General features: G+C 43.1%; 1 protein-coding gene across 16 annotated transcripts in view; it reads right to left on the bottom strand.

The window, feature by feature from the left end:
- Positions 1-21,381, bottom strand: part of syne1b (spectrin repeat containing, nuclear envelope 1b) — a 504,374-nt gene that overhangs the window by 308,946 nt on the left and 174,047 nt on the right. For all 16 annotated transcript variants that reach the window (XM_063056272.1, XM_063056279.1, XM_063056269.1 and 13 more), the window contains 9 exons: positions 18,854-19,479; positions 15,224-15,403; positions 9,189-9,339; positions 7,760-7,918; positions 7,142-7,324; positions 5,646-5,747; positions 4,232-4,435; positions 3,944-4,151; positions 1,375-1,487 (listed from right to left, as the gene is read on the bottom strand). In XM_063056272.1, the coding sequence (XP_062912342.1) occupies positions 1,375-1,487; positions 3,944-4,151; positions 4,232-4,435; positions 5,646-5,747; positions 7,142-7,324; positions 7,760-7,918; positions 9,189-9,339; positions 15,224-15,403; positions 18,854-19,479 (1,926 nt within the window). The remainder of the gene's footprint in view (positions 1-1,374; positions 1,488-3,943; positions 4,152-4,231; positions 4,436-5,645; positions 5,748-7,141; positions 7,325-7,759; positions 7,919-9,188; positions 9,340-15,223; positions 15,404-18,853; positions 19,480-21,381) is intronic.

Genomic DNA, 21,381 nt, shown 5'->3' with positions numbered 1-21,381 from the left:
CTTTGGCCTTTGTTTTCAAACTTAGTAATGACCTCCCACCCCTCCCTCCCCCGTCTACCACAGGTTGTAGAAACAGAGGTATAATTATAACAACAAATAGATTTCATTCTCGGTTTATAATTGAAGCAGAGAAATAAGTGTTGATGGTGTCACCAGAAAAAGACAAACCGTTTTCTAGTGGAAGGGGGTGGCAAAATATGTTAGCTCTGCAATTCCTGTCCAGAAGGTTTCCAGAAATCTGCAACAAAACGTTGGGAAAACTTAACAGGTCAGTGAGCATCCTTGGAGACAGGATGAGAGTTAATATTTTAGGTAAATGATCTGTCATTGGCCTCTGTTAATCTGAAACATTAACTCTGTTTCTCTCTCTGTGAACATTGCCATAATCTGTTCAGCTTTTCCATAGAAGCCTGCAGACCTTGACAAACTTCTAAAGATGTGTGATGGAAAGTGTGTTGACTGGCTGCATTACAGCCTGGTATGGCAACACTAATGCCTTTGAACAGAAAATCCTGCAAAAGATAATGGATTCAGCCCAGGACTTAATGGGTAAAGTCCTCCCAACCATTGAGCACATCTACCTGAAATACTGTTGTAAGAAAGCAGCATCTATCATTAAAGATCCTCGCCAAGGCCATGCTCTTTTCTCACTGCTACCATCAGTGCCTCAGGACTCGTACCAACAGATTCAAGTTACTACCCCTCCGTGAACAAAAGAGCATAATCGCACTCATCCATTGAGATGTTCCCACAACCAATGATCTCTCCTTAAGGACTCTGTCCTGTTATTTCATGCTCTCGTTATGTATTGCTATTTATTTATAGTTGCACTTCAACACTTTCTTATATTCTATGCTCTTGCTCTTTCATTGATCCCATTTACAGTTACTATTCTATAGATTTGCTGAGAATGCCCGCAGGAAAAAGAATCTCAGGGTTGTATGTGGTGACATGTATGTAGTTTGATAATAAATTTTACTTTAAACTTTGAGATTCATTTTTGTTTTGGATTCCAGCGTCTACAGATACTTGCACAGTCTGTGCAGAAGCTCGCAAGGTCACTGCGCCTTGGAAGAAATAAGGTGGTAGAAACAATGGGTGTTCATTCATACAGCTGCAATGGTTTACCCCTCTCACTGTTAACTTTACAGAAGCTTGAATTGGCATTCAATCCAGAATCCTACTGCCAAGCAACACTTTGAGCTGAATATGCATTTCATGAAGTCTGTTAATTTATAACTACAGGTTTAACAAAGGCCTAAGATTTATCAGCTCCAAACTTCACTGTAATGCAATGATTTTAGTTTTCATTGCCCCTTTCATTATACAAATATTGCAAACTGCATCTGATGGGCAATGAGGTGTGTCACAGACCTTCAGTTCCTGTAGTTTCTCCCCAATGGTGTGCATATCTCCAGCTTGGTCACTACAGTCCTTCACCGATGTCCTGGCATCACCGAGCCACAGCTGAAACTCCTGCAAAATGCCTTCCAAAAATAAAATTTACAAATTAATAAAAGAGCTTGCTGCTAGTTCCATCGCTTAACCAAACTATTGGATGCAGTAGTTTAAATCAGAATTTAAAAAATACCAGTGTTTCAACTGGACGAGATGGCAATATTCACAGGTATAATGTTAAACACACCTACAGTAACATCAAACAAGGAAGCAAGAAAGAACAATGGTGATCTGTGTTTTGTGTGCGCGAGAAGGGGTTGGGGGTTTGATGATATTGCTGCTCTTTTTTTGCGTGGGGGGGCTTGGGGGTTTGGGCTTTGATGTTCTAGCTGCCGTTTTCCAGGTGGGCGATCTGTTACTTTCTGTGCGAGGGAGGGGTTGGGGGGGTTTGGGGTGTGTGAGTTTTGTTTCTTTTTCTTTTCTGCGGAAGAGTGGGTTGGTGTTTTCTCTTTTAATAGACCCCATGGTTTTTCTGTATGCATGGCTATCTGGAGAAGACAAATCTCAGAGTTGTATCCTGCATACGTATTTTGACAATGAAATGAACCTTTGACATTTAGGGGATGTAACCAAAAGTCACAATAAAGAGATAACAAACTGTGTAATGCAACTGAAGACAGAGCAAGTGTATAAACAGAAGATATAGGCAGAGGAACAATAAGCAATAGCGTTCAGATAAATTAACATCAAACAGTAGAAGGAATGCCCACTGTTGCAGAGTTACTAAATTAACATGAGTGAAGACCCAACTATAAAAATTGACGACTAAGAAGATGAATATCAAATAGCGGTGGTACTGAAGGAATGAATCTCCCTTGGAGTGGCTCCAGTGTTACTATATCATTACTTAGATAATGGGATCAAAAGTGTCCATTGTATTCCAGGTGTGGCCTTACCAGCACCCCACACAACTGTGTCCAAACTTCCCTATTTCTAAATCTCAACACCATTGCAATCCTTATTCTTTGTCAATAGCTCCCAGGGATCTTATAAATCCACCTGATAGATTTGTAGATCTCATTTGAAATATAACATCGCTGACAGTACAAAACACCCATGATATTAGATATTAGAGGAAGGTTTTTTACTCAGAGAGTGGTTGGTGCGTGGAATGCACTGCCTGAGTCAGTGGTGGAGGCAGATACACTCGTGAAGTTTAAGAGACTACTAGACAGGTATATGGAGGAATTTAAGGTGGGTGGTTATATGGGAGGCAGGGTTTGAGGGTCGGCATAACTTTGTGGGCCAAAGGGCTTGTAATGTGCTGTACTGTTCTATGTTCTCTGATGTTCTAGTGCCAAACACCTGGTGTGGCATTTGAACCTATAATTTTGATACTTGCTACCCTCTCTCAATTACAGTTTATTATTCATTTGAATGCTACTGTTTGATTCTTCTCCCTCTTAACCCTTCTCATCTCACCTATCCATCACCTCCCTCTGGTGTCCCTCCTCCTTCTCTTTATCCCATGGGCCACTGTCCTGTCCCATCAGATTCTTTCTTCTTCGGCCCTTTACATCTTCCACCTATCATGTCCCAGCTTCTCACTTCATCCCCAGCTCCACCTGATTTTCCTCCTCACCCCATTTTGCCTTTCACCTGTCAGCTTGTACTTCTTCCCCTCCACCCACCTTCTTATTCTGGCTTTCTCCCCCCCCCCTTCCTTTCCAGTCCTGATTAACGGTCTCAGCCTGAAATGTCGACTTTATTCCTCTCCGTAGAAACTGCATGACCTGCTGAACTCCTCCGGTATTTACTGTTTGTTGCTATGGATTTCCACCATCTGCAGAATCTCTTATGTTTATTTCAATCGGGGTAACGGAGTTAGGACTTAACTGGCCAGAGATTCACAATGCGATGGTGTAGTTCAATCCAGCAACACTCAGTTTAGCCTGAACAGCCAGACACTCTTATTGTCTAAGATTTGTCCTAGAACACAGAACATAGAACAGTACAGCACAGTACAGGCCCTTTGCCGACTTTTAACCTACACCAAGTTCAAACTAACACTTCCCTCCAACAGAGCCCTCAACTTTGCTTTCATCCATGAGCCTGTCAAAGAGTCTCTCAAATCTCCCTAATGTATGTACTTCTACTACCAGCCAGTTTTTGCTGTAATGTTTTAAATTATTAAGAAATTTAATAGGTTCGATATAAATCTTTCAACATAAGCCACCACACTTCCACTAGGAGCGTGAGTAAGTTACCAAAAACCTACGAGGGAATTCGAGGAAAATATTTTATCAAGAAAGCAATTAGGATGTGGAGCCTGCCAGCAGAGGGCGTTGAGTATTTAAAATGGATGTCTCGAAAGGGAAAATGAAATTTTGAGGGGGAGTTGAAAGCGCTGGTGGGAGTAGGAAGGTGAGATAAAAGGTGCTGAGAGAGATACTGTATGTCTGGAGCATATACACCAGCGCTGACCAGTTGGGCTGAGTGCCCTGATTTTGCCCCATAATTCATTCACCTCCGGAGTCCTCCTCACCATTGAAGTGCTGTTGCAGTGCCTCCTGGAGCCTGCCTTGTGTTTTGCAGGAGAGCTGGTTGACAGCTTCATACTGCTTGATCAATCCAGTGACCCTGCTGCCCATCCCCTCCAGCTCCATGGAGTGGTACTTTCGGCAGAGGCCATTAAGGTTCTCTCGAGCAGAGTCAATCCTGCCCTGTTGGTTGACCAGCTCCAAGTCCAGTTCCTGCAAAGACAGACACAACAGTTAAAAAGGCAATGGGGGAGCAGGATGCTGGTAAACGCTGCCGGCCTTCTCCCACGTACCTTCACTTTCCTCAGGTCGTCGAGATCCTGGCTGCTGGAACAGGCAGAGAGTGAGCACTCCACTGTGTGTAACCAGTCACTAAGCTCCTTGATGTAGCTCTCCATCTGGCTTTTCTGTGCTCGAAAGTCCTTCAATGTCTCTCTCGCCACCTCAGACACTTCCTGCGCATGATCCAACTTCTTCTGGGAATCAGCCTCCACTGCCTGCAGGTACAGAGCGATGATCAATTGCAATATGAGAGATATTAACCTCTGCCTATCCAGTTATGGCTATTTGATAACTGAGCACATCAGTGATGGAACCAAGGGGTCCCTCACCAAAGTAGATCTGTTCTTAATACAATGCCGTCTAGAGAAAAGAGAAATTATGGAAAGAAGGAGCAAGCAAGCTCTCCAACCTTCTCTGCCAACTAATTAGATAACTGCTCTCTTCTTTCCTTTCTCCCATGGTCCATTCTTCTATCAGATTCCTTCTTCTTTGGCCCTCCACCTTTTCCACCTGAAACCTCCCAACTTCTCAGTTCGTCCCTCTCCCCCACCCACCTTCCTACTCACCTATGACCTGCCAGCTTATACTCCTTCCCTTTTCCCTACTTTCTTATTCTGGATTCTTCCTCCTTCCCTTCCAGTCCTGATGAAGAGTCTCAGCCCAAAATATTGACTATTTATTCCTCTTCATTGATGCAACCTGGCCTGCTGAGTTCCTCCAGCGTTTTGTGTCTGTTGCTCCGGATTTCCAGCATTTGCAGAATCTCTTTTGTTTAGATAACCGCTGATGTGTTTCCTATCTTGACTTGTCCACGTCAGTTCTATCAATAATCCCAACCAATAATGATCAACTGATCTCAGGTTTGGAAGCTCCAATTGTTCCCAGCCACCCACATCCTCTTGGGGACAGAGAGTTCCAAATTCCAAGATTGTTTGAGTTAAGCAACAGCTTCAAATGCGCTTTGGGAAATCCTTGTTCTGAGCTTCGAACCCTGTATCTTCCTCAAACCCCACCTCCCATCAAACTCTTCACAGTGACATAATCCCTGGCCCTAACACTAGTACACCCTCTTGTTCGGATCTCATGACCTGCACTCACAGTGAACCTCTCCCCCCACCTTTGTCAATTCTATCTGCCTCCAATCCCTGTAAGAAGTAGTTTCTAGCTGCCCTTTCATATTCCTTAACCACCTACTACTAAGCCATGAAATGGGAGATAAATGGCGTTCCTTAAAGAAAGCAGGATCCTGTACAGGCAAAGCTGACATCTTCAAGTGATTATTCAAGCAAAGCTTAGTCCTACATTATACAGCAACCCCCACCCAATCTTCCAATCCACATCCAGAAGAACATCCTTGTAATTCCAACCTTATCATAACAAAAATGACCAAAAGAGGTGAGAAACATATCGAAGACCTCTGCTTACCTGAAGTACAGGTGGAACCTCTTGACATTTGGTTACCTTTGTTAACTCGCTGACTTTAGAGTGCAGACACTTGAGCTTCTCCCCTTTGCTTTGGACCTCAGACTAGATGCCAATGAAAGAGAATGGAGTGTCACTCAAACAAGATGCTGGAAGTCCAAGCAACACACTCAAAGTGCTGGAGGAACTCAGTAGGCCAAGCAGCATCTATGGAAAAAAGTACAGCCGACGTTTTGGGCTGAGACCCTTCATCAGGTATTCTTTTCCATAGATTCTGCCTGGCCTGCTGAGTTCCTCCAGCATTTTAGGAGTGTCACTCAGTCAGTGACTGGGTTATATCACTAGCAGCCTCAATGTACTTTGAGCAGAAGTGATCTCGAAGCTCGGAAGAGTGGCATTAAGTTATTGAGCCCATAAGAGCTTAGTGTTTGGAAATACAACATGATTTTAAAAAGGGGCTAGAAGAGAAGGGATAGTGCTAAAGTTTTAATGAAATCATCCCACACTAATCAAACCAAATTGAGGGACAATGGGAGAGAGAGGGCAGGATTCCATTGATGGCATAAAGAGAAGAATGGTGTTGGACAAATTGCAAACACAAGCAAAACCAAGAGATAGTAAGATGACTTGACAGAATTACTGATTGTAAGATTACTGAATACAGGGCAAATTTCCATTTGCAGGGATATCAAATCAGGAGCCAATATGGAAGTTAGGAGAAATTCTAACCCATCAAATAGTTATTATGTAGGATTTTCTACCATGGTGTAGATACATTTGAAAGGAAGTGGGCTGACTACAAGGAAGAAAGGAACGGAAATGTATTCAGATCTGGCATGACTGATAGAACAAAGTAGGAAACAAAAAGATCTGCAAAGTCATCTGGTCTGAATTTCTGAGTTCTTCATTGACTCTTGTTTAATTCTAAAACATCTCCAGTACACAGGGCTATCCAGCTGGAAAAGGGCAGAAGACACTGTAAGCCCTTCTCGGTACCAACTCCACCACATACCAGGATGGGATTTGTCTGCTTGGTCACGTCTCTTACCACTTGTTGGATGTTAACTCAAAAGGACGGTGGTTGTGTTATGAGCCATTAACGTTGGTTCTCAAAGCTTTGGTGTTTCCAAAGGGCCTAATGCAAAATGGCAAAAGGAGCTCATCCTGAAAACTGAGGTTTTAGAGACACAATCACCATTTCAGGACATTGCACAATTTACACTTTGCAGCTATTGTCAAAAAATCCAATAACAATAATCCAATTTACTGTGAGGCTTCTTGCACTGAGCAGACTAGATAATCTCCACTCCAAAATACGTTTGTTAGTTGGAACTGACAATTTGACTGATCTGCCTGTATGTCACATTGTACACCCGGAAAATCAGAACACTGGCTTTCACTCAGCTGAGTGAAAAGCCAACGGGCAACACCAACAATTGCTTGCATTAACTTAAAAGTCAAACTTTGTTGTTTACCGGAATTACACTAGTGTGATTTACCTGGAAGTCAAGCAATCTCATTTCCATTCTCTGACTGTCATTCAGATTGCTGATCATTTCATTTAGTTCAGAGACGCAACCCTTGGACCAAGTGTCTATCTCATCTCCAATGTTCAGCACATCCTCCCACAGTGCAAGGCCAGAACTTAGCTTTTCAATGTCGGCATCCAGTCTCTCAGACATCTGCAAAGAATGGTTCAAGTGCATTGCTATTAATAAATTCGAAATATGACAAAATCTCCCAGCTCGATCGATTACTTGCATCTATACATTATCAGCTAAACATTTCTAAGTATGCGAAGGTTGATGAATGATTCTGTAACTCGTAAGATCAAACAATTTAGAGTTTGTTTTCCAGCAGTCGAAGGAGTTTCAGGCAAGCGTTACAAGTGTCTCCCTCATTTGACCCTCACAGCGTCATTACACTACTGTTTCCTTTGACTTCCCCAGCAGAACTACAAGAGAAACATTGGTAGGAAAAAGCTGTGGGACCAAGATATGCTCTAGACAGCTGTGCAAAGGCAATAACGTGAAAGAAGAACTGACATTGTATCTGAGACTTCTTTCTCACTGCATTCGACAAAAGGTTCAAATAGCATTTCTGTGGATCATTCTTACATCTAGCCATTGGTCCAAGATGTTGTTCAGATCATCTTTGAGTGGGTCCAAGTTACAGCCATGAATTCTCTTCAGTTCAGCCAACAGCTGTTTGCCTTTCACTGTGAAACCATCCAGTTGCTCCTGACTCCCGAGTAACTCAGCCTTCACCACTTCATGCTGTCCCACAAACAAAAACAATCAGAGAAAGGCTTTAGTCATAGTCATAGTCATACTTTATTGATCCCGGGGGAAATTGGCTTTTGTTACAGTTGCACCATAAATAATTAAATAGTAATAAAACCATAAATAATTAAATAGTAATATGTAAATTATGCCAGGAAAAGTCCAGGACCAGCCTATTGGCTCAGGGTGTCTGACCCTCCAAGGGAGGAGTTGTAAAGTTTGATGGCCACAGGCAGGAATGACTTCCTATGACGCTCTGTTTTGCATCTCGGTGGAATGAGTCTCTGGCTGAATGTACTCCTGTGCCCAACCAGTACATTATGTAGTGGATGGGAGACATTGTCCAAGATGGCATGCAACTTGGACAGCATCCTCTTTTCAGACACCACCATCAGAGAGTCCAGTTCCATCCCCACAACATCACTGGCCTTACGAATGAGTTTGTTGATTCTGTTGGTGTCTGCTACCCTCAGCCTGCTGCCCCAGCACACAACAGCAAACATTAGAAGACATTTAGAAGATATTTAAGCCTGCTGTCAGCTACCTGGCTAGACCTTTTGCAGGGATTTGCTGTCAAGAGATCAGTGGAAAGCCCAAGGTAAGGAAGCTAACCACCAACACAGAACTTTATGCAGGGACTTGCCTCAACCTCACTCCAAGTTCCTCCAGGACAAAGTACAAGATCCCAAGGAAATAAAATGCCACCAGATTCAGACAAACACCAATTTTGTAACACACCATGGGATTATTTCTCATGTGACCTGTAGGGCTGCTCAGGTTTTGAAGTCTGTCACCCATGTATATGCATCTTTTGATGCCCAAACAAAGAAGGGTTTACAAAGTTCTCCAAGTTAGGTAGTATCACATCTGTGCTTGTGTTACAACACGATGAAATGTCACTTCATTATCCAACACTACAAGTTAAAGCAAGGCCTCACACTCAGACAATGAATACAGGTTTTTCTGAATAGATATCAGTGAGGAATTGTCCAAGCTGAACTAACAACCGCCAAACATGAGGAAGGACCTTCAACTGATAATTTCCTAAAATGTTACATTCCAAGTTTAATTTTGTGAAGTTGTATAGCAAAGAGAGGGCAAACAGATTATGCTGTTATATTTTAAAAAATTAAAAATTGAAAAAAAAACAGGGAAATATCCCTAAATCAGTGTTTGTGTGATATGACTGTGTAACATTATGTTTTAATTCTACAGGGCTTCTACAAGCAGGAAATTATGGTAAAGGGGTTAACATGGCACTTACCCTGGACAATGTTCTCCTCAAGTCTTCTTGATCCAGCAGACTGGATTTGATCACAGCTACAGCTTCTGAATTTTCAATCACTTTGAGAAGAGCAGACTTGGAATTCTGATAATCCCTCATGAGGGCAACCAGTAAACTGCCTTGATCCTGACTGTTAGGAGAAACAGTAAATCAATGTAGAGATTGAAGACATTTCACTTATACATGCCACAGGAAATCAGAAACCAGCATCTTGAAAGAGAACTTTATTGAGATCTTTTTTCAATCATCTGCAGTAATATTGCCAGAAAATTCAGAGCACGAGCATAATTATTTTGCCAAAGTCCAGGAGGAAGACTGAAAGACATGTTCCACCAATCCCTCATTGAAAATATACCTCACAGTCAAACCTGTGATGAGAATCCAGTGAATTAATTCAGAAGGTTTTTAGTCACATTCCCCAAATTGGCAAACACTTCTAGTGGTTCCTACAACTTGTAAGATCTTCATTAAATGTACGTGTACAGACCTGAGTTGGGTTGGGTTCACAGCTCTGTGGGGAGGGATAGGGTGACGGCTTCCACAACAGCAACCTGAGGTAGCCCCAGGAACCCTTGCAATTTTCATAAATCACCAGAGACACACTGTCCAATGCAGGGAGTCCCATGCCCACAGTTCAAAGTTCAAAATAAAATTTATTATTACAGTACATGTCACCACATACAACTCTGAGATTATTTTTCCTGTGGGCATACGCAGCAAAACTACGGAAAAGTAACTGTAAATAGAATCAATGAACTGTGCAAATGCAAATAAAAATAAATAATGTGAATGAAATATAGTGACACGATAAAAAGCCCTTGAAGGGAGATCATCAGTTGTGGGAACACCAGATATAGAATGACTGTAATTATCCTCTTTTGTTCAAGAGCCTGATGGTTGAGGGGTAGTAACTGTTCCTGAACCTGGTGGTCTGAGTCCTGAAGCATCTGTACCGTCCACCTGATGGCAGCAGTGGGAAAAGTGCATGGCCTGGGTGTGAGGTCTTTGATGATGGATGTTGCTTTTCTATGGTAACGTTACATGTAGATGTGCTCAATGGTTGGGAGGGTTTTATCTGTAATGAACTGGGCCAAATCCACTACCTTTTGTAGGATTTTCTGCTCAAAGGCATTGATGTTCCCATACCAGGCCGTAATGCAGCAAGTCAGCACACTTTCCACCTCATATCTATAGAAGTTTGCCAAGTTTTTTGATAACATGCCTAATCTTCACAGACTCTTGAGGAAGTAGAGGCACTGTCATGCTTTCTTTGTAATAATATTTATATGATGGGTCCAGGACAGGTCCTCTGAGATAGTGACATCCAGGAACTTAAAGTTACTGACCCTCTCCACCTCTGATCCACCAATGATTACTGGCTCATGGACCTCTGGCTTCCCTCTCCTGAAGTTTACAGTCAGTTCCTTGGTCTTATTGACAATGAGTGAGAGATTGTTGTTATTATTTTCAATCTCCCTCCTGCATGCTGATTCATCTCCACCTTTACACAACAGTAGTGTCATTAGCAATCTTCCCTAAACGTCAACTTGCAGTGGTGAGGAAGGCAGATGCAATGTTAGCATTCATTTCGAGAGGAATAGAATATAAAAGCAAGGACGTAATGCTGAGGTTGTATAAGGCATTGGTCAGACCACACGGAGTATTGTGAAGAGCTTTGCGCCCTTTATCTAAGAAAAGATGTGCTGGCATTGGAGAAGGTCCAGAGGAGGTACACAAGAATATTCCAGGGAATGAAAGGGTTAATGTATGAGGAGTGTTTGATGCCTCTGGACCAGTATTCACTGGAGTTTGAGGAAGGATGGTGCGGGAGGGCGACTTCTCTCAGGTCATCTGCGAAACAGTTAAATTCTTCCTATTCTAATGTCTCTAGGTTCATTTTCAGGGTGGCTGGGGCCCAGCAGGATCTTGACACACAGTGACACAAAGCTGCCGTTTGGCACAGTGGTGTGTTCCCATTATTCGAGTTTGCTGATCGGCTGCATTTTTTTTTATATCCAGGTTCGGCCTGAAGTCAGGAGCTTTTGAGGCCCTGTCCAGCCCCTGTGGACACGAATTCCCACCAGTGTTATGAACGGAAGTGCAGTATGAGCCAGAACATTGAATTCAGTGTGAGTGGGTGTCAGAGGGCTCTGCACTTGGTGTGTGTGTGTGTGTGTGTGTGTGTGTGTGTGTGTGTCTGTGTGTCTGTCTGTGTCTGTGTGTGTGTGTGTATCTCTCTCTCTCTCTCTCTCTCTCTCACACACACGCACACAATGGCAAGAGAGAGTTTGCTGCCAATGCCTGAATTGGGGAACGCAAAATATAAAGCAATGCTTCAGACTGACTAACATCGGAATAACGTCTGAGGTTTCCCTTTTCGCTGTGAAAGCAGCAATATGTCTCTCCCTTGTTAGTGAGAGAGAGAGAGCCTGTGGGATGTCAAAACTGTTGGAGTGAACAGTTGGTTTTTGCTCTACTGCAGACCATGGACTCTCTTTGGGGCCTTTGCTGTTGCTGGCATGGTGGGTGGTGGGAATGCTGATGCCAATGCCAGAATAAGTGGGGGGACAGGGAAGGGGTTGTTGATGCTGCTTGTGTATGGGAGGGAGGGGGCACGGGGCTTTGGAGTTCTTACGTTTTTTCTGTCATTCATTCTTTGTGGATTTTCTTCTGTTTCAAGATGTCTGTGGAGAGTTAAGAATTTCAGCTTGTATATTGTGTACATTCTCCAATTTAAATGGAACTATTGAATGAGGGAGTGATCTCATAAAAAACATATCAAGTATAGAAGGGCCGAGATAGAGTAAATGTGGAGAGGGTGTTTCCTACACTTTGTGAATCTAGGACCTGAGGGAACAGCCTCAGGACAGAGGGACGTCCCTTTATTACAAAGGTGAGGAGGGATTTATTTAATTAGGATATAATAAATCTGTGGAATTCAATGCCACAGACAGCTACAGGGGCCAAGTCATTGGATATATTTAAAACAGAGGCTGATAAGTTCTTAATTAGTCAGACCATCAGAGGTTGTGGAGAGAAGGCAGGAGAATGTGGTTGAGAAGGAAAATAAGTCAGCCGTGATGGAATGGTGGAGCAGACGCGATGGGCTACTGGCCTAATTCTGCTCCTAATCTTATGGTCATCAACAGGGTCAGCATATATCGTCCATTCCTAATTGCCCTTGACAGCAGCTTTCATGAGCTACTGCAGTTCTTGTAGTACTACATTGAACTCCTCAGCCTGGACTCAAGGGTGAGCTATCACTGCAAAATATGTAGCCTTTGACTTGCACTTACAGCCACACGATTTACGTGGCAGGACTATTTACACCCAGTGTATGTTCATGGTCTCCTGCAGCTGTAGCCCGTCCACTTCAAAATTCAACACGTTGTGCATTCAGAGATGCTCTTCTACACACCAATGTTGTAATGCAAGGTTGTTTGAAATACTGCCGTTTTCCTATCAGCTTGAACTAGTCTGGCCATTCTCCTCTGACCTCACTGATTAACAAGGTGTTTACACCAACACAACTGCCACACACTGAATTTCTTTTGTCTGTTTTTTTTTTTGCATCATTCTCTGTAAGCTCTAGAGGCTCTTGTGCATGAAAATCCCAGGACATCAACAGCTTCTGAGATATGCAAACCACCCTGTCTGGCACCAACAATCATGCCATGATCAAAGGCACTTAGATCACATTTCTTCACCATTCTGACATTTGGTCTGAACAGCAACAGGACCTCTTGACCATGTCTGCATGCTTTCATGCTTTAAGTTGCTGTCAGATGATTGGATGATTAGGTATTTCTGTTAACGAGCAGGTGTACAGGTGTACCTAATGAAATGGCCAACAAGTGTACTTTCCTTTGTTATGGTGAACCACAGGAATTCAACGTAGAGAGATTTGGCGGGGGCAATGCCATTGACTGTCAGGTGTTGGTGGTTAGACTCTATATTGTAAGGTGATTAGCTGGCTCTCTGTGACATGTCCACTATGCAGATTTCAAACATAAAGCAGGTTTCAAATCTTAATGCAACCAATTTGCCCGTATGCTTTAGGGAAGAATATTTGCTGTCCTGTCCCGATCTGTCCTATTAGCATCTGCATTCCCCACACCACACCTCTTCATAACTCTCTCAAGGAGCCTCAGAAAACCACTTGCTTGCACAATGGCATTCGAGGATCAGCAGCAAATGTTAGAATTGGTAATGTTGCTCACATTACAATGAATAAAGGAAATATTAATTTGTGACATGCTCAGAAGATATAGAAATAATCAGCTGCCCATGTACAGTTAAATCATCTGCACTGACTTGGGTAACTACTGTTAAATTTGCTTGAAACGTAGCCTAAGAAACTATAATGTTACAAAAGTGCTTTATTCAGTTAGTCTGAAAATAAAAGTAACTGAAGTTGGTCATGAATCAGTGAGATAAGAGTCTGGCCTTCCAGAAAGGGCTTCTGGTAAGATGACAGCATACACAGACACTGCAGCTTCTCTTGGTCCAACCAAAGATACGATTGTTTGTCCTTTATGTCTATTTTCACAATTGCGAGACATTGCTGGGTACTAAAGACATGAAATACCGCAGGTCTATCCTGCTAGCGAGTTGGTGGATAGCAGCAGAGCTGGATCTGCTGTGCATCATGCCGCAGCCTGCTCCAGCCACCCAGGAAAGCAGCACTGCATGAAGGCAGGGCGCACTCCAATCGTCTTGGATGTTCTTGTGCAGGTGATCGCAAGATCCTGTTGGACATTGCTAATGTAGAATACTGCAAAGTCTGATTCATTGGCAAGACCGACAGTGGGGGGATCTGCGTGGCCTTGGTCATTGTGTTACCTGTTGCAACCACCAAGGAAGGAGGTGTTGGAACTGGGTGTGTGCCATTGGATTCCACACTGGGTTGCAGGCTGGTTCCCCCTGTTGGTACTGCCCTCCAGGGCTCGCTCGGTGGGAGACAAGCTAAATTGCATTCGTCTGCAACTACGCTATGTGATATGAGGAACTGCTGGGGCCTGTTCTTGCAGAAACATGGCTCCAGGACAATATCCATGCACCATCAACCTACAGGTCATGACACTCAGGGACTTGGGCTAAATAATTTTTGTAACTGTGTTATCCTGTTATGATTATATGTGTTATACGTGTTGTGTGTGACTTTAGGTTCTGCGTTTTGCACCTTGGCTCCGAAGGAACATTGTTTTGTTTGCAACACATACAAAAAATGCTGGTGAGCACAGCAGGCTAGGCAGCATCTATAGGAAGAGGTACAGTCGATGTTTTGGGCTGAGACCTTTCGTCAGGACTAACTGAAAGAAGAGATAGTAAGATCCCTTTCAAATCTCTTACTATCTCTTCTTTCAGTTAGTCCTGATGAAGGGTCTCAGCCCGAAACAGCAACTGTACCTCTTCCTATAGATGCTGCCTGGCTTGCTGCGCTCACCAGCACTTTTTGTGCGTGTTGCTTGAAATTCCGGCATCCGCAGATTTCCTCGTGTTATTGTTTTATTTGGCTGTGTACAGGTGTATGGTTGAATGACAAACTTGAGCTTCCAATTTCATTCATTTGATCAGTACATACCATTGATCAGTTTTATCACCCTCATACCACTGACCAAGTCAACCATCTTTGAGTCATTGGTAAGCTCACCATTCAGCTATTACCAATTTGTTTAATTGTCCTTATTGACCAGTTTTATAGGACTTAGGTCACGGATTACTTTAACCATCATTTGTTTGGCTTTACTCTTGTCATTAATTAGTTTTACAGTATTCACCTCAATGATTAGTTTAACAGTCAATGTGTTGGTTAGATTTACAGTTACTGATTAGTTTAACCATCTTCACCACATTGATTAGTTCAATTGTCTTCATGTTTAGTTTATCTGAACTTGGAATCATAGGCTTATAGCAGTGGCTTACAATAGTCATGTCCAAATTAGTTTTACAGTAGACACATCATAGGTTGGCTCTACTGCACTCAAGCCATGGATCAGTTTTACAGTACTCACACATCATTGATCAGCTTTTTGGTGTCATTCCAGGTCACTTCCAGCAAGTTAATTTCTTTCTCAGCTTCCGCAGCCAGAGACTTGTCCTTCTCAGCAAGCTGTTTAGCTTTATCCATCAGCCAGTGCAACTCATGCTGCTGGGAGTTGAGATCTTCCTCCAGCTGACTGAACAGCCTCAACCTGTGTAAGAACAGGGTAGCTTCCGTTAGTACTGGGCATTTCCTCAAAGCCCAGACCTACTAACATGCTTTAGCTGATGATCTTCCTGTGTTCTGGAATTCCAATAAACTGCATGACTGAGCCAGAGAAGAGGCAGGAGAGATTTGCTTTGCAGGGCTTGAGTTATAAGGGAAGGTTGGATAGGCAAGAACTGTGTTTCCTGTTGTGGAGGAAGTTGAGGGATGAACTTACAAAGACGTATAAAAGCATTAAGGTAGATCATCACAGTTTTTTTCTCAGGACAGGGCAGTCTAAAATTAGAAGCATTGGTTGAAGGACAAAGATTTGAAGAGGATTTCAGGGGGGTGTTTTTCACACAGAGAACGATGGGGATAGGGAATGGGCAGAGATGATAGAGGTGGGTATGAGTTCACTCTTTTAAAAAATCATTTAGATAGGTACATGGATATGAAAGGCCAAACACAAGCAAATGGGACTAGCTCAGATAGACATCTTGGTGGCATGGATGATTTGAGTTGAAGGGCCTATCTCCATACTCTATGATTTTCATTCCCCCTCCAACCCCCACCTACCTCCCCGCTCCAGGTGCCCCAGTTTTCTCCTATACTCAAAAGGTATGCTGGCTGGTAGATTGATTGTCAACCATAAATTACCTTGAGGAATGGGTGGGTGGGCAGGAGTTAGGGATGTAAGAGGAGGGGAGGTGAAGGGCATAGGAAGGAGCTTACAGGGAAAAGGCTGGGGAATGGGTCTTAATGGGCTGAATGGCCATCTTCCATATTTTAAGGAAATGTGAAGAATTAGTACCAATCAGCCCTGAAAACATGTTTCCTTACGTGATTCCTGAATGGCCATCCATGGAGATTATACTCCTCATCCAAAAGGAATACTTGAATTACATATTCTGAATCTCACCTTCACAATTAATTGATGCATAGTTACTGTTGTAATGTTGGAGATACACAAGACAGCAGAGTGATAGTCACCTGGTCTTGGTGATGTTAATGTAACAGCAACCACCAGTCTGATCTTTGATATAGTTGTGCAGACGTCTTGAACCCAATTTACGGAGTGGAAAGGGTCTCTACTTAAAATTTCTTCTGAAAGGGCAGCACCTCCAGTAGGGAGAACACTTCCTCAGGATTGTCAAGTCTCAGTATTTATGCCCATGGCACCGTGTGGGACAATGAGCTAACAACCATGCAATTCAGAGGCAAGGGTCCACACTCAACAGAGGTCTGGCTGACCTAATGTAATGATTCCTCTGTTCCAATGATGGTGAATACTTGAATCATTCCAAAAATAAACTTTTGAATTAATTTTAAATCTATTTCAGCCTTTCAAAATACAGGTATGTCCGAGTCTTGTCCATGAAACACACACAAAATGCTGGGGGAGCTCAGCAGGGCAGGCAACTTGCTGAGTTCCTCCAGCATTTTGTGCGTGTTGCTTGGATTTCCAGCATCTGCAGATTTGCTGGTCTTGTCCCCAAACCTGTCTTTGTAAGTTAACCTTGTTAGCCCCAATAGAATTTTTCACTGTGCTCTCACTAAGGTCAATGGATTTTCCTCAACAACTGTGTCTAAACTGAAATCAGAATCAGAATCAGGTTTAATATCACCAGCGCATGTTGTGAAATTTGTTAACTTTATGGCAGCAGTACAATGAAATACGTGATACATAAATATAGAGGGAAAAAACTGAATTACATTATATATATATATATATATATATATATATATATACCTATTAAATAGTTTAGATAAAGTAAGTAGTGTAAAAAAAGCAGAATAAAATAGTGTACCTGTGTAGATCAAAACAACGCTCTACACAAGCAATGCTTAACTTCCCTTTGCACTCTGATGATGGCCAATATTGAAATGGATTTTGTGATTACTTTTAGTTAATAGGCTTTCATGTGGATTTCAAAATTCTCTACAGCTCCTCCACTTCTTGCCAATAAGACAAGTGGACAAGTGACATGTGGCTAGATAATCCCACTTTCAGTTCCATTGCCAGAGTTCAGTATATTCCCTTAGTCCACGAATCCTTGTGCTTCCTGATTCCAACATACAACTAAATAACTCTCACATAGTGTCATGTGGAAATGGGATATGCAATGCAATATTTGCTAAGAGCTGTGATCCTCAGTCCCTCTTGAGATCCCTGAGATTCACACTGTCACATACAGCCAAACAAAGCACATATCTCCAATACTCTCTCCAATTATCAATCCACACAGATGAAGCTGTTTGCTGACCAAAATGCCAGGATAGTACTAAATACTTTCAGTAGAGTAAATTGAAGAGGTCCCAGTTTGGAAGATGACTTCAGTGGAACCACTGCAAAGTACAACATGCTTTTATTGTGCTTTAGAGCTACAGAGAAGGAGCAAGTCTGTCCTTCTTGATGGTTTTTAGACCAGTACAGCACAACCAAGTCACAGAAACAGACAATCAGTTCAATCTGATCTGGTTGAGGAAATATTACGGGCAGACATGCAGGAGCACTGTCTTCTTCAAATTGTGCCCCAGGATCTACACAGACATCTGGCAAAGCAAATGTAGTCCTGGTTTCACACATTATCTGAAAGGCAGCACCTTCAACATTGCACCACTCCCTTACAAATGCACTGAGGCACTGGCACAGATTATTTGCTCAATTATTTAGAATGTGATTGTGTCCTCAACCTCTCAGTTCTGGAAGCTATTTGGGAGGTTCTGAACTCATGGAGGATGCTATTCAAAAGTGTGCTATTGCATTCTTTATCCCGCGCAAACCAATTACCAACAAACTCCATCAAAAGCAAAATGTGAAATCATGCACAGAATTCCATTGGAGGTTAACGACTGTATAATGATCCATGCAAAGCTTACATTGAACGCATTCTTTCCATGAAGGTAAAGTGAGATGACTCAATAGACATTTAAAATAAATCAACGGTCAGCTTATTGAATTGAACTGAATGTTCCAGATTTGCAGTCTTATTTCGATGTTGTACAATTGATGAATTCCAATTTTACTTTATTTCTGGTTGAGTCAACCAGCTCACTGTTGATGACAGAGTAAGTGCTACAGTGATCTCTTTTGGTCTTTGTGGAAGTGGTGAAATAAACTCTGTGTGTCAGAGTTATGTTTAACATGCAGTCCAATCCAATGGCCGAAGGCAGCATGAGGTTTAAGTCCCTCAAGCTTAGATTCTCAGCACGTTGCTGTTCCACAGCTCCTGACTGCTGCTGCACAGCAAGGCAACCCAACGGGACAAAGTTTACAAAGGGTTATCTTAAGGGAACATTAAGCTTACTCTCTTTTCAACAATTTGGAATTAAACACAAGTGGTATGAACTTTGTTGTTTCTAACAGCTGAAGAGATTCATTTTAGAACTGTGTTTGCCCATTTGTGTCCACAGCCCACATCCAACCCCCCTATAGCCCCTTCAGTATATTCACCTGAGTTGCAAAGCTGGTACATTCAGTTCTTTTAAACCCTCGTGGTCTGCCCTTTCTTCAATGTCCTCGATGCTCTTCAGCAACTGCTCCTTGCGCTCTTTAAATGATCTCCACAGGGAGTTAAGTGCTTCTGCCTCACTTTGTTTGGTTCCCAGGAGTTTCTGAGCAGATTCTAGTTCTGCTTCAAGTCCTTCTGCCAACGCCCTACAGGAGGTCCTCGAGTCTGATCCTGTGGCCTTCAGGTGACACTGGGCTTTGCTGGTAAGTGCATCAAGGGCTGTAGCCTGTAATTCCAATTGTTTGATGTCTGGAGTTACGTCACCCAATTCCTTTTCCAACAGCTCTGTCTTCACTCTGTCCCAGTTACTTGCCATCTCAACGGTCTTTATAATCCGGTGGAGAACATTCCCTGCAACTCTGTGGGTTTCCAGGAAAGAAGCCAGCTGTTTGAGGACCTCTTTCCTCCGCTCAACAACCTCATTGGCCTCCTGGAAGAGCTGAAAGCACTCCTCGGTCCTACTGTGGAGACGCTGGTCCTGTGGCTCACTGGTGGAGCACAGATGGTCCACCTGGTCCCTCAGGCTCTGCTGCTCAGCACGTTGCTGCTCCACGGCTCCTGACTGGTCCTGCACAGCAAGGCAATGGAACACGGATTACAAAGGGTTAACTGATAGGGACAGGGTTGCAAAGGGGATGGAAGTCAGGCAGAGGTTAACTAATGGCCTTATATTTCCTCACAACATACCATGGAGTTTATGCTGGCCCCCACTGCAATCCCATTGCATCTTTCATTTCCCTTTCACACATCCATTAACAACAAAAACCCATCCGACCCTTACATTCTTCTTCCATTCTGCTGCACCACAGACAGTATAGAATAGGCAATTAACCTACCAACTCTTATTCCTTTCGGATATGAGAGGAAACCAGAAATCCCAAGGGAACCCACAAAGTCAAAGGGAGAACTTCCAAGCTTCACACAGGCACCACCAGTGGTCAAGATGAAACTCGGGGTTGACCTGACTTGAAACCCACGTTGCCGAGACAATACTCCCACGCAGGTTAGACCTCTATCACAGAAGCTCAAACCCTGGGAGAAGTTTATTCAGCCTGTCACATCCATTCTAATCCAGGTCTTCACCCACTGTAGCCTTGAGGATTATCTGTTCTATACTGGAATGGGTCTCAAATGAGGTCATTAATGTAAAACAGCCCAGGGCTGAATGGGAATACAGTACTATAGCCACTGGTATCCCTGTCATACAGTTGTGGTGACCTGGGTTCGATTCTGACCTTGGACACTGCCCTCATGGAGATTGTAACTTTTCTCTGTGGCAAAATGGTTTCCCTCTGTTTAGTCAATGGCCAAAAGGCATGTTTGTGGCTACTATAAACTACTCCTGTGTAGATGCATGGTGAGAGAATTAGGAAAGAGTTTAGTTTTAATTAGAGATAGAGCATGGTAACAGGTTCCCACCCAATGAGTCCATGTTGCCCAATTACATTCTTGTGACCTACTAGCCTGTATATCTTTGGAACGTGGGAGGAAACCAGAGCACCTGGAGGAAACCCATGCAGTCACAGGGAGAATGAATAGACAACAGTGAGAATGAACCCGGGTCACTGGCACTGTAATAACATTACACTGACTGCTATGCTACCGTGCCATCCCTAATGGGCATGTGAGGGAGAACAGTCTGAGGGGAAGTAACTGGGTGAATGGGATTTAACCAATCGTTCTGTTAGCTGGCATAAACTGATGCACAAATCAGTCTCTTCTCTAACTTAAGAACATAAGAAAAAATGCTTTACTCTTGACTCTTTCAAATAATAACAATATCCTCCCGCGCCCCACTGGCACTTCAGGTGGCAACCTTGCCATTTCTTTTAGCACTTGTCTATTTTACAAGGTCAAGTTGCTAGCTTGATACTCAACCTAGCACAGATGGAAAGCATGCGAGGAACCGGGCGAATTCAAACCCAGGACTACTCGCCTCAAAGTCTGGTGTGGATGCCACTACACCACTGGCCATCTCCTAGAAACCGGGTTAAAATCAATGCCAACAATGCGGGCACAAGTTGAGACCACATTCAATACTTTGTGTATAACCCGTGTTCTTAATCACACCCCGTCAAAAGCAATCATAAATTTTAGTTTGCACTTACACACACATTACCTGACAGAATTTTGCTCAGAAGTGAGGTACAAAAATGTGGGCTAAACATTTGCCTCTGCCACAATCTCACTGCGTGTTAGTCATCTGTTCCATTCCTCTGAAAGCTGAAAGACCTTTAACTCCTCTGCCAGTAGGACCACACCTGCATTACAGTGAACTTGCTGCCTAGCTGAACGTCAGTGGCAGAGGTGACCAGGTGCTGAGCTGCTTCATGTCACCCCTGAGGACGCACACCATGAGCCGGTTCGCTTGCCCATGAATGATCATTTCATTTACTGGTATTTACTCGGCAATTAACTGCTACGTGAGCTGAATGCAGTCTCCAGAGGGTCTGGAAAGGCCTACCATAAT

This window comes from Mobula hypostoma, chromosome 8 (genome assembly GCF_963921235.1).
Source record: "Mobula hypostoma chromosome 8, sMobHyp1.1, whole genome shotgun sequence".
Classification (NCBI taxonomy): Eukaryota; Metazoa; Chordata; class Chondrichthyes; order Myliobatiformes; family Myliobatidae; genus Mobula; species Mobula hypostoma.
Note: the sequence above shows the minus strand (reverse complement) of the source record. Positions and strands in the feature narration are given on the sequence as shown.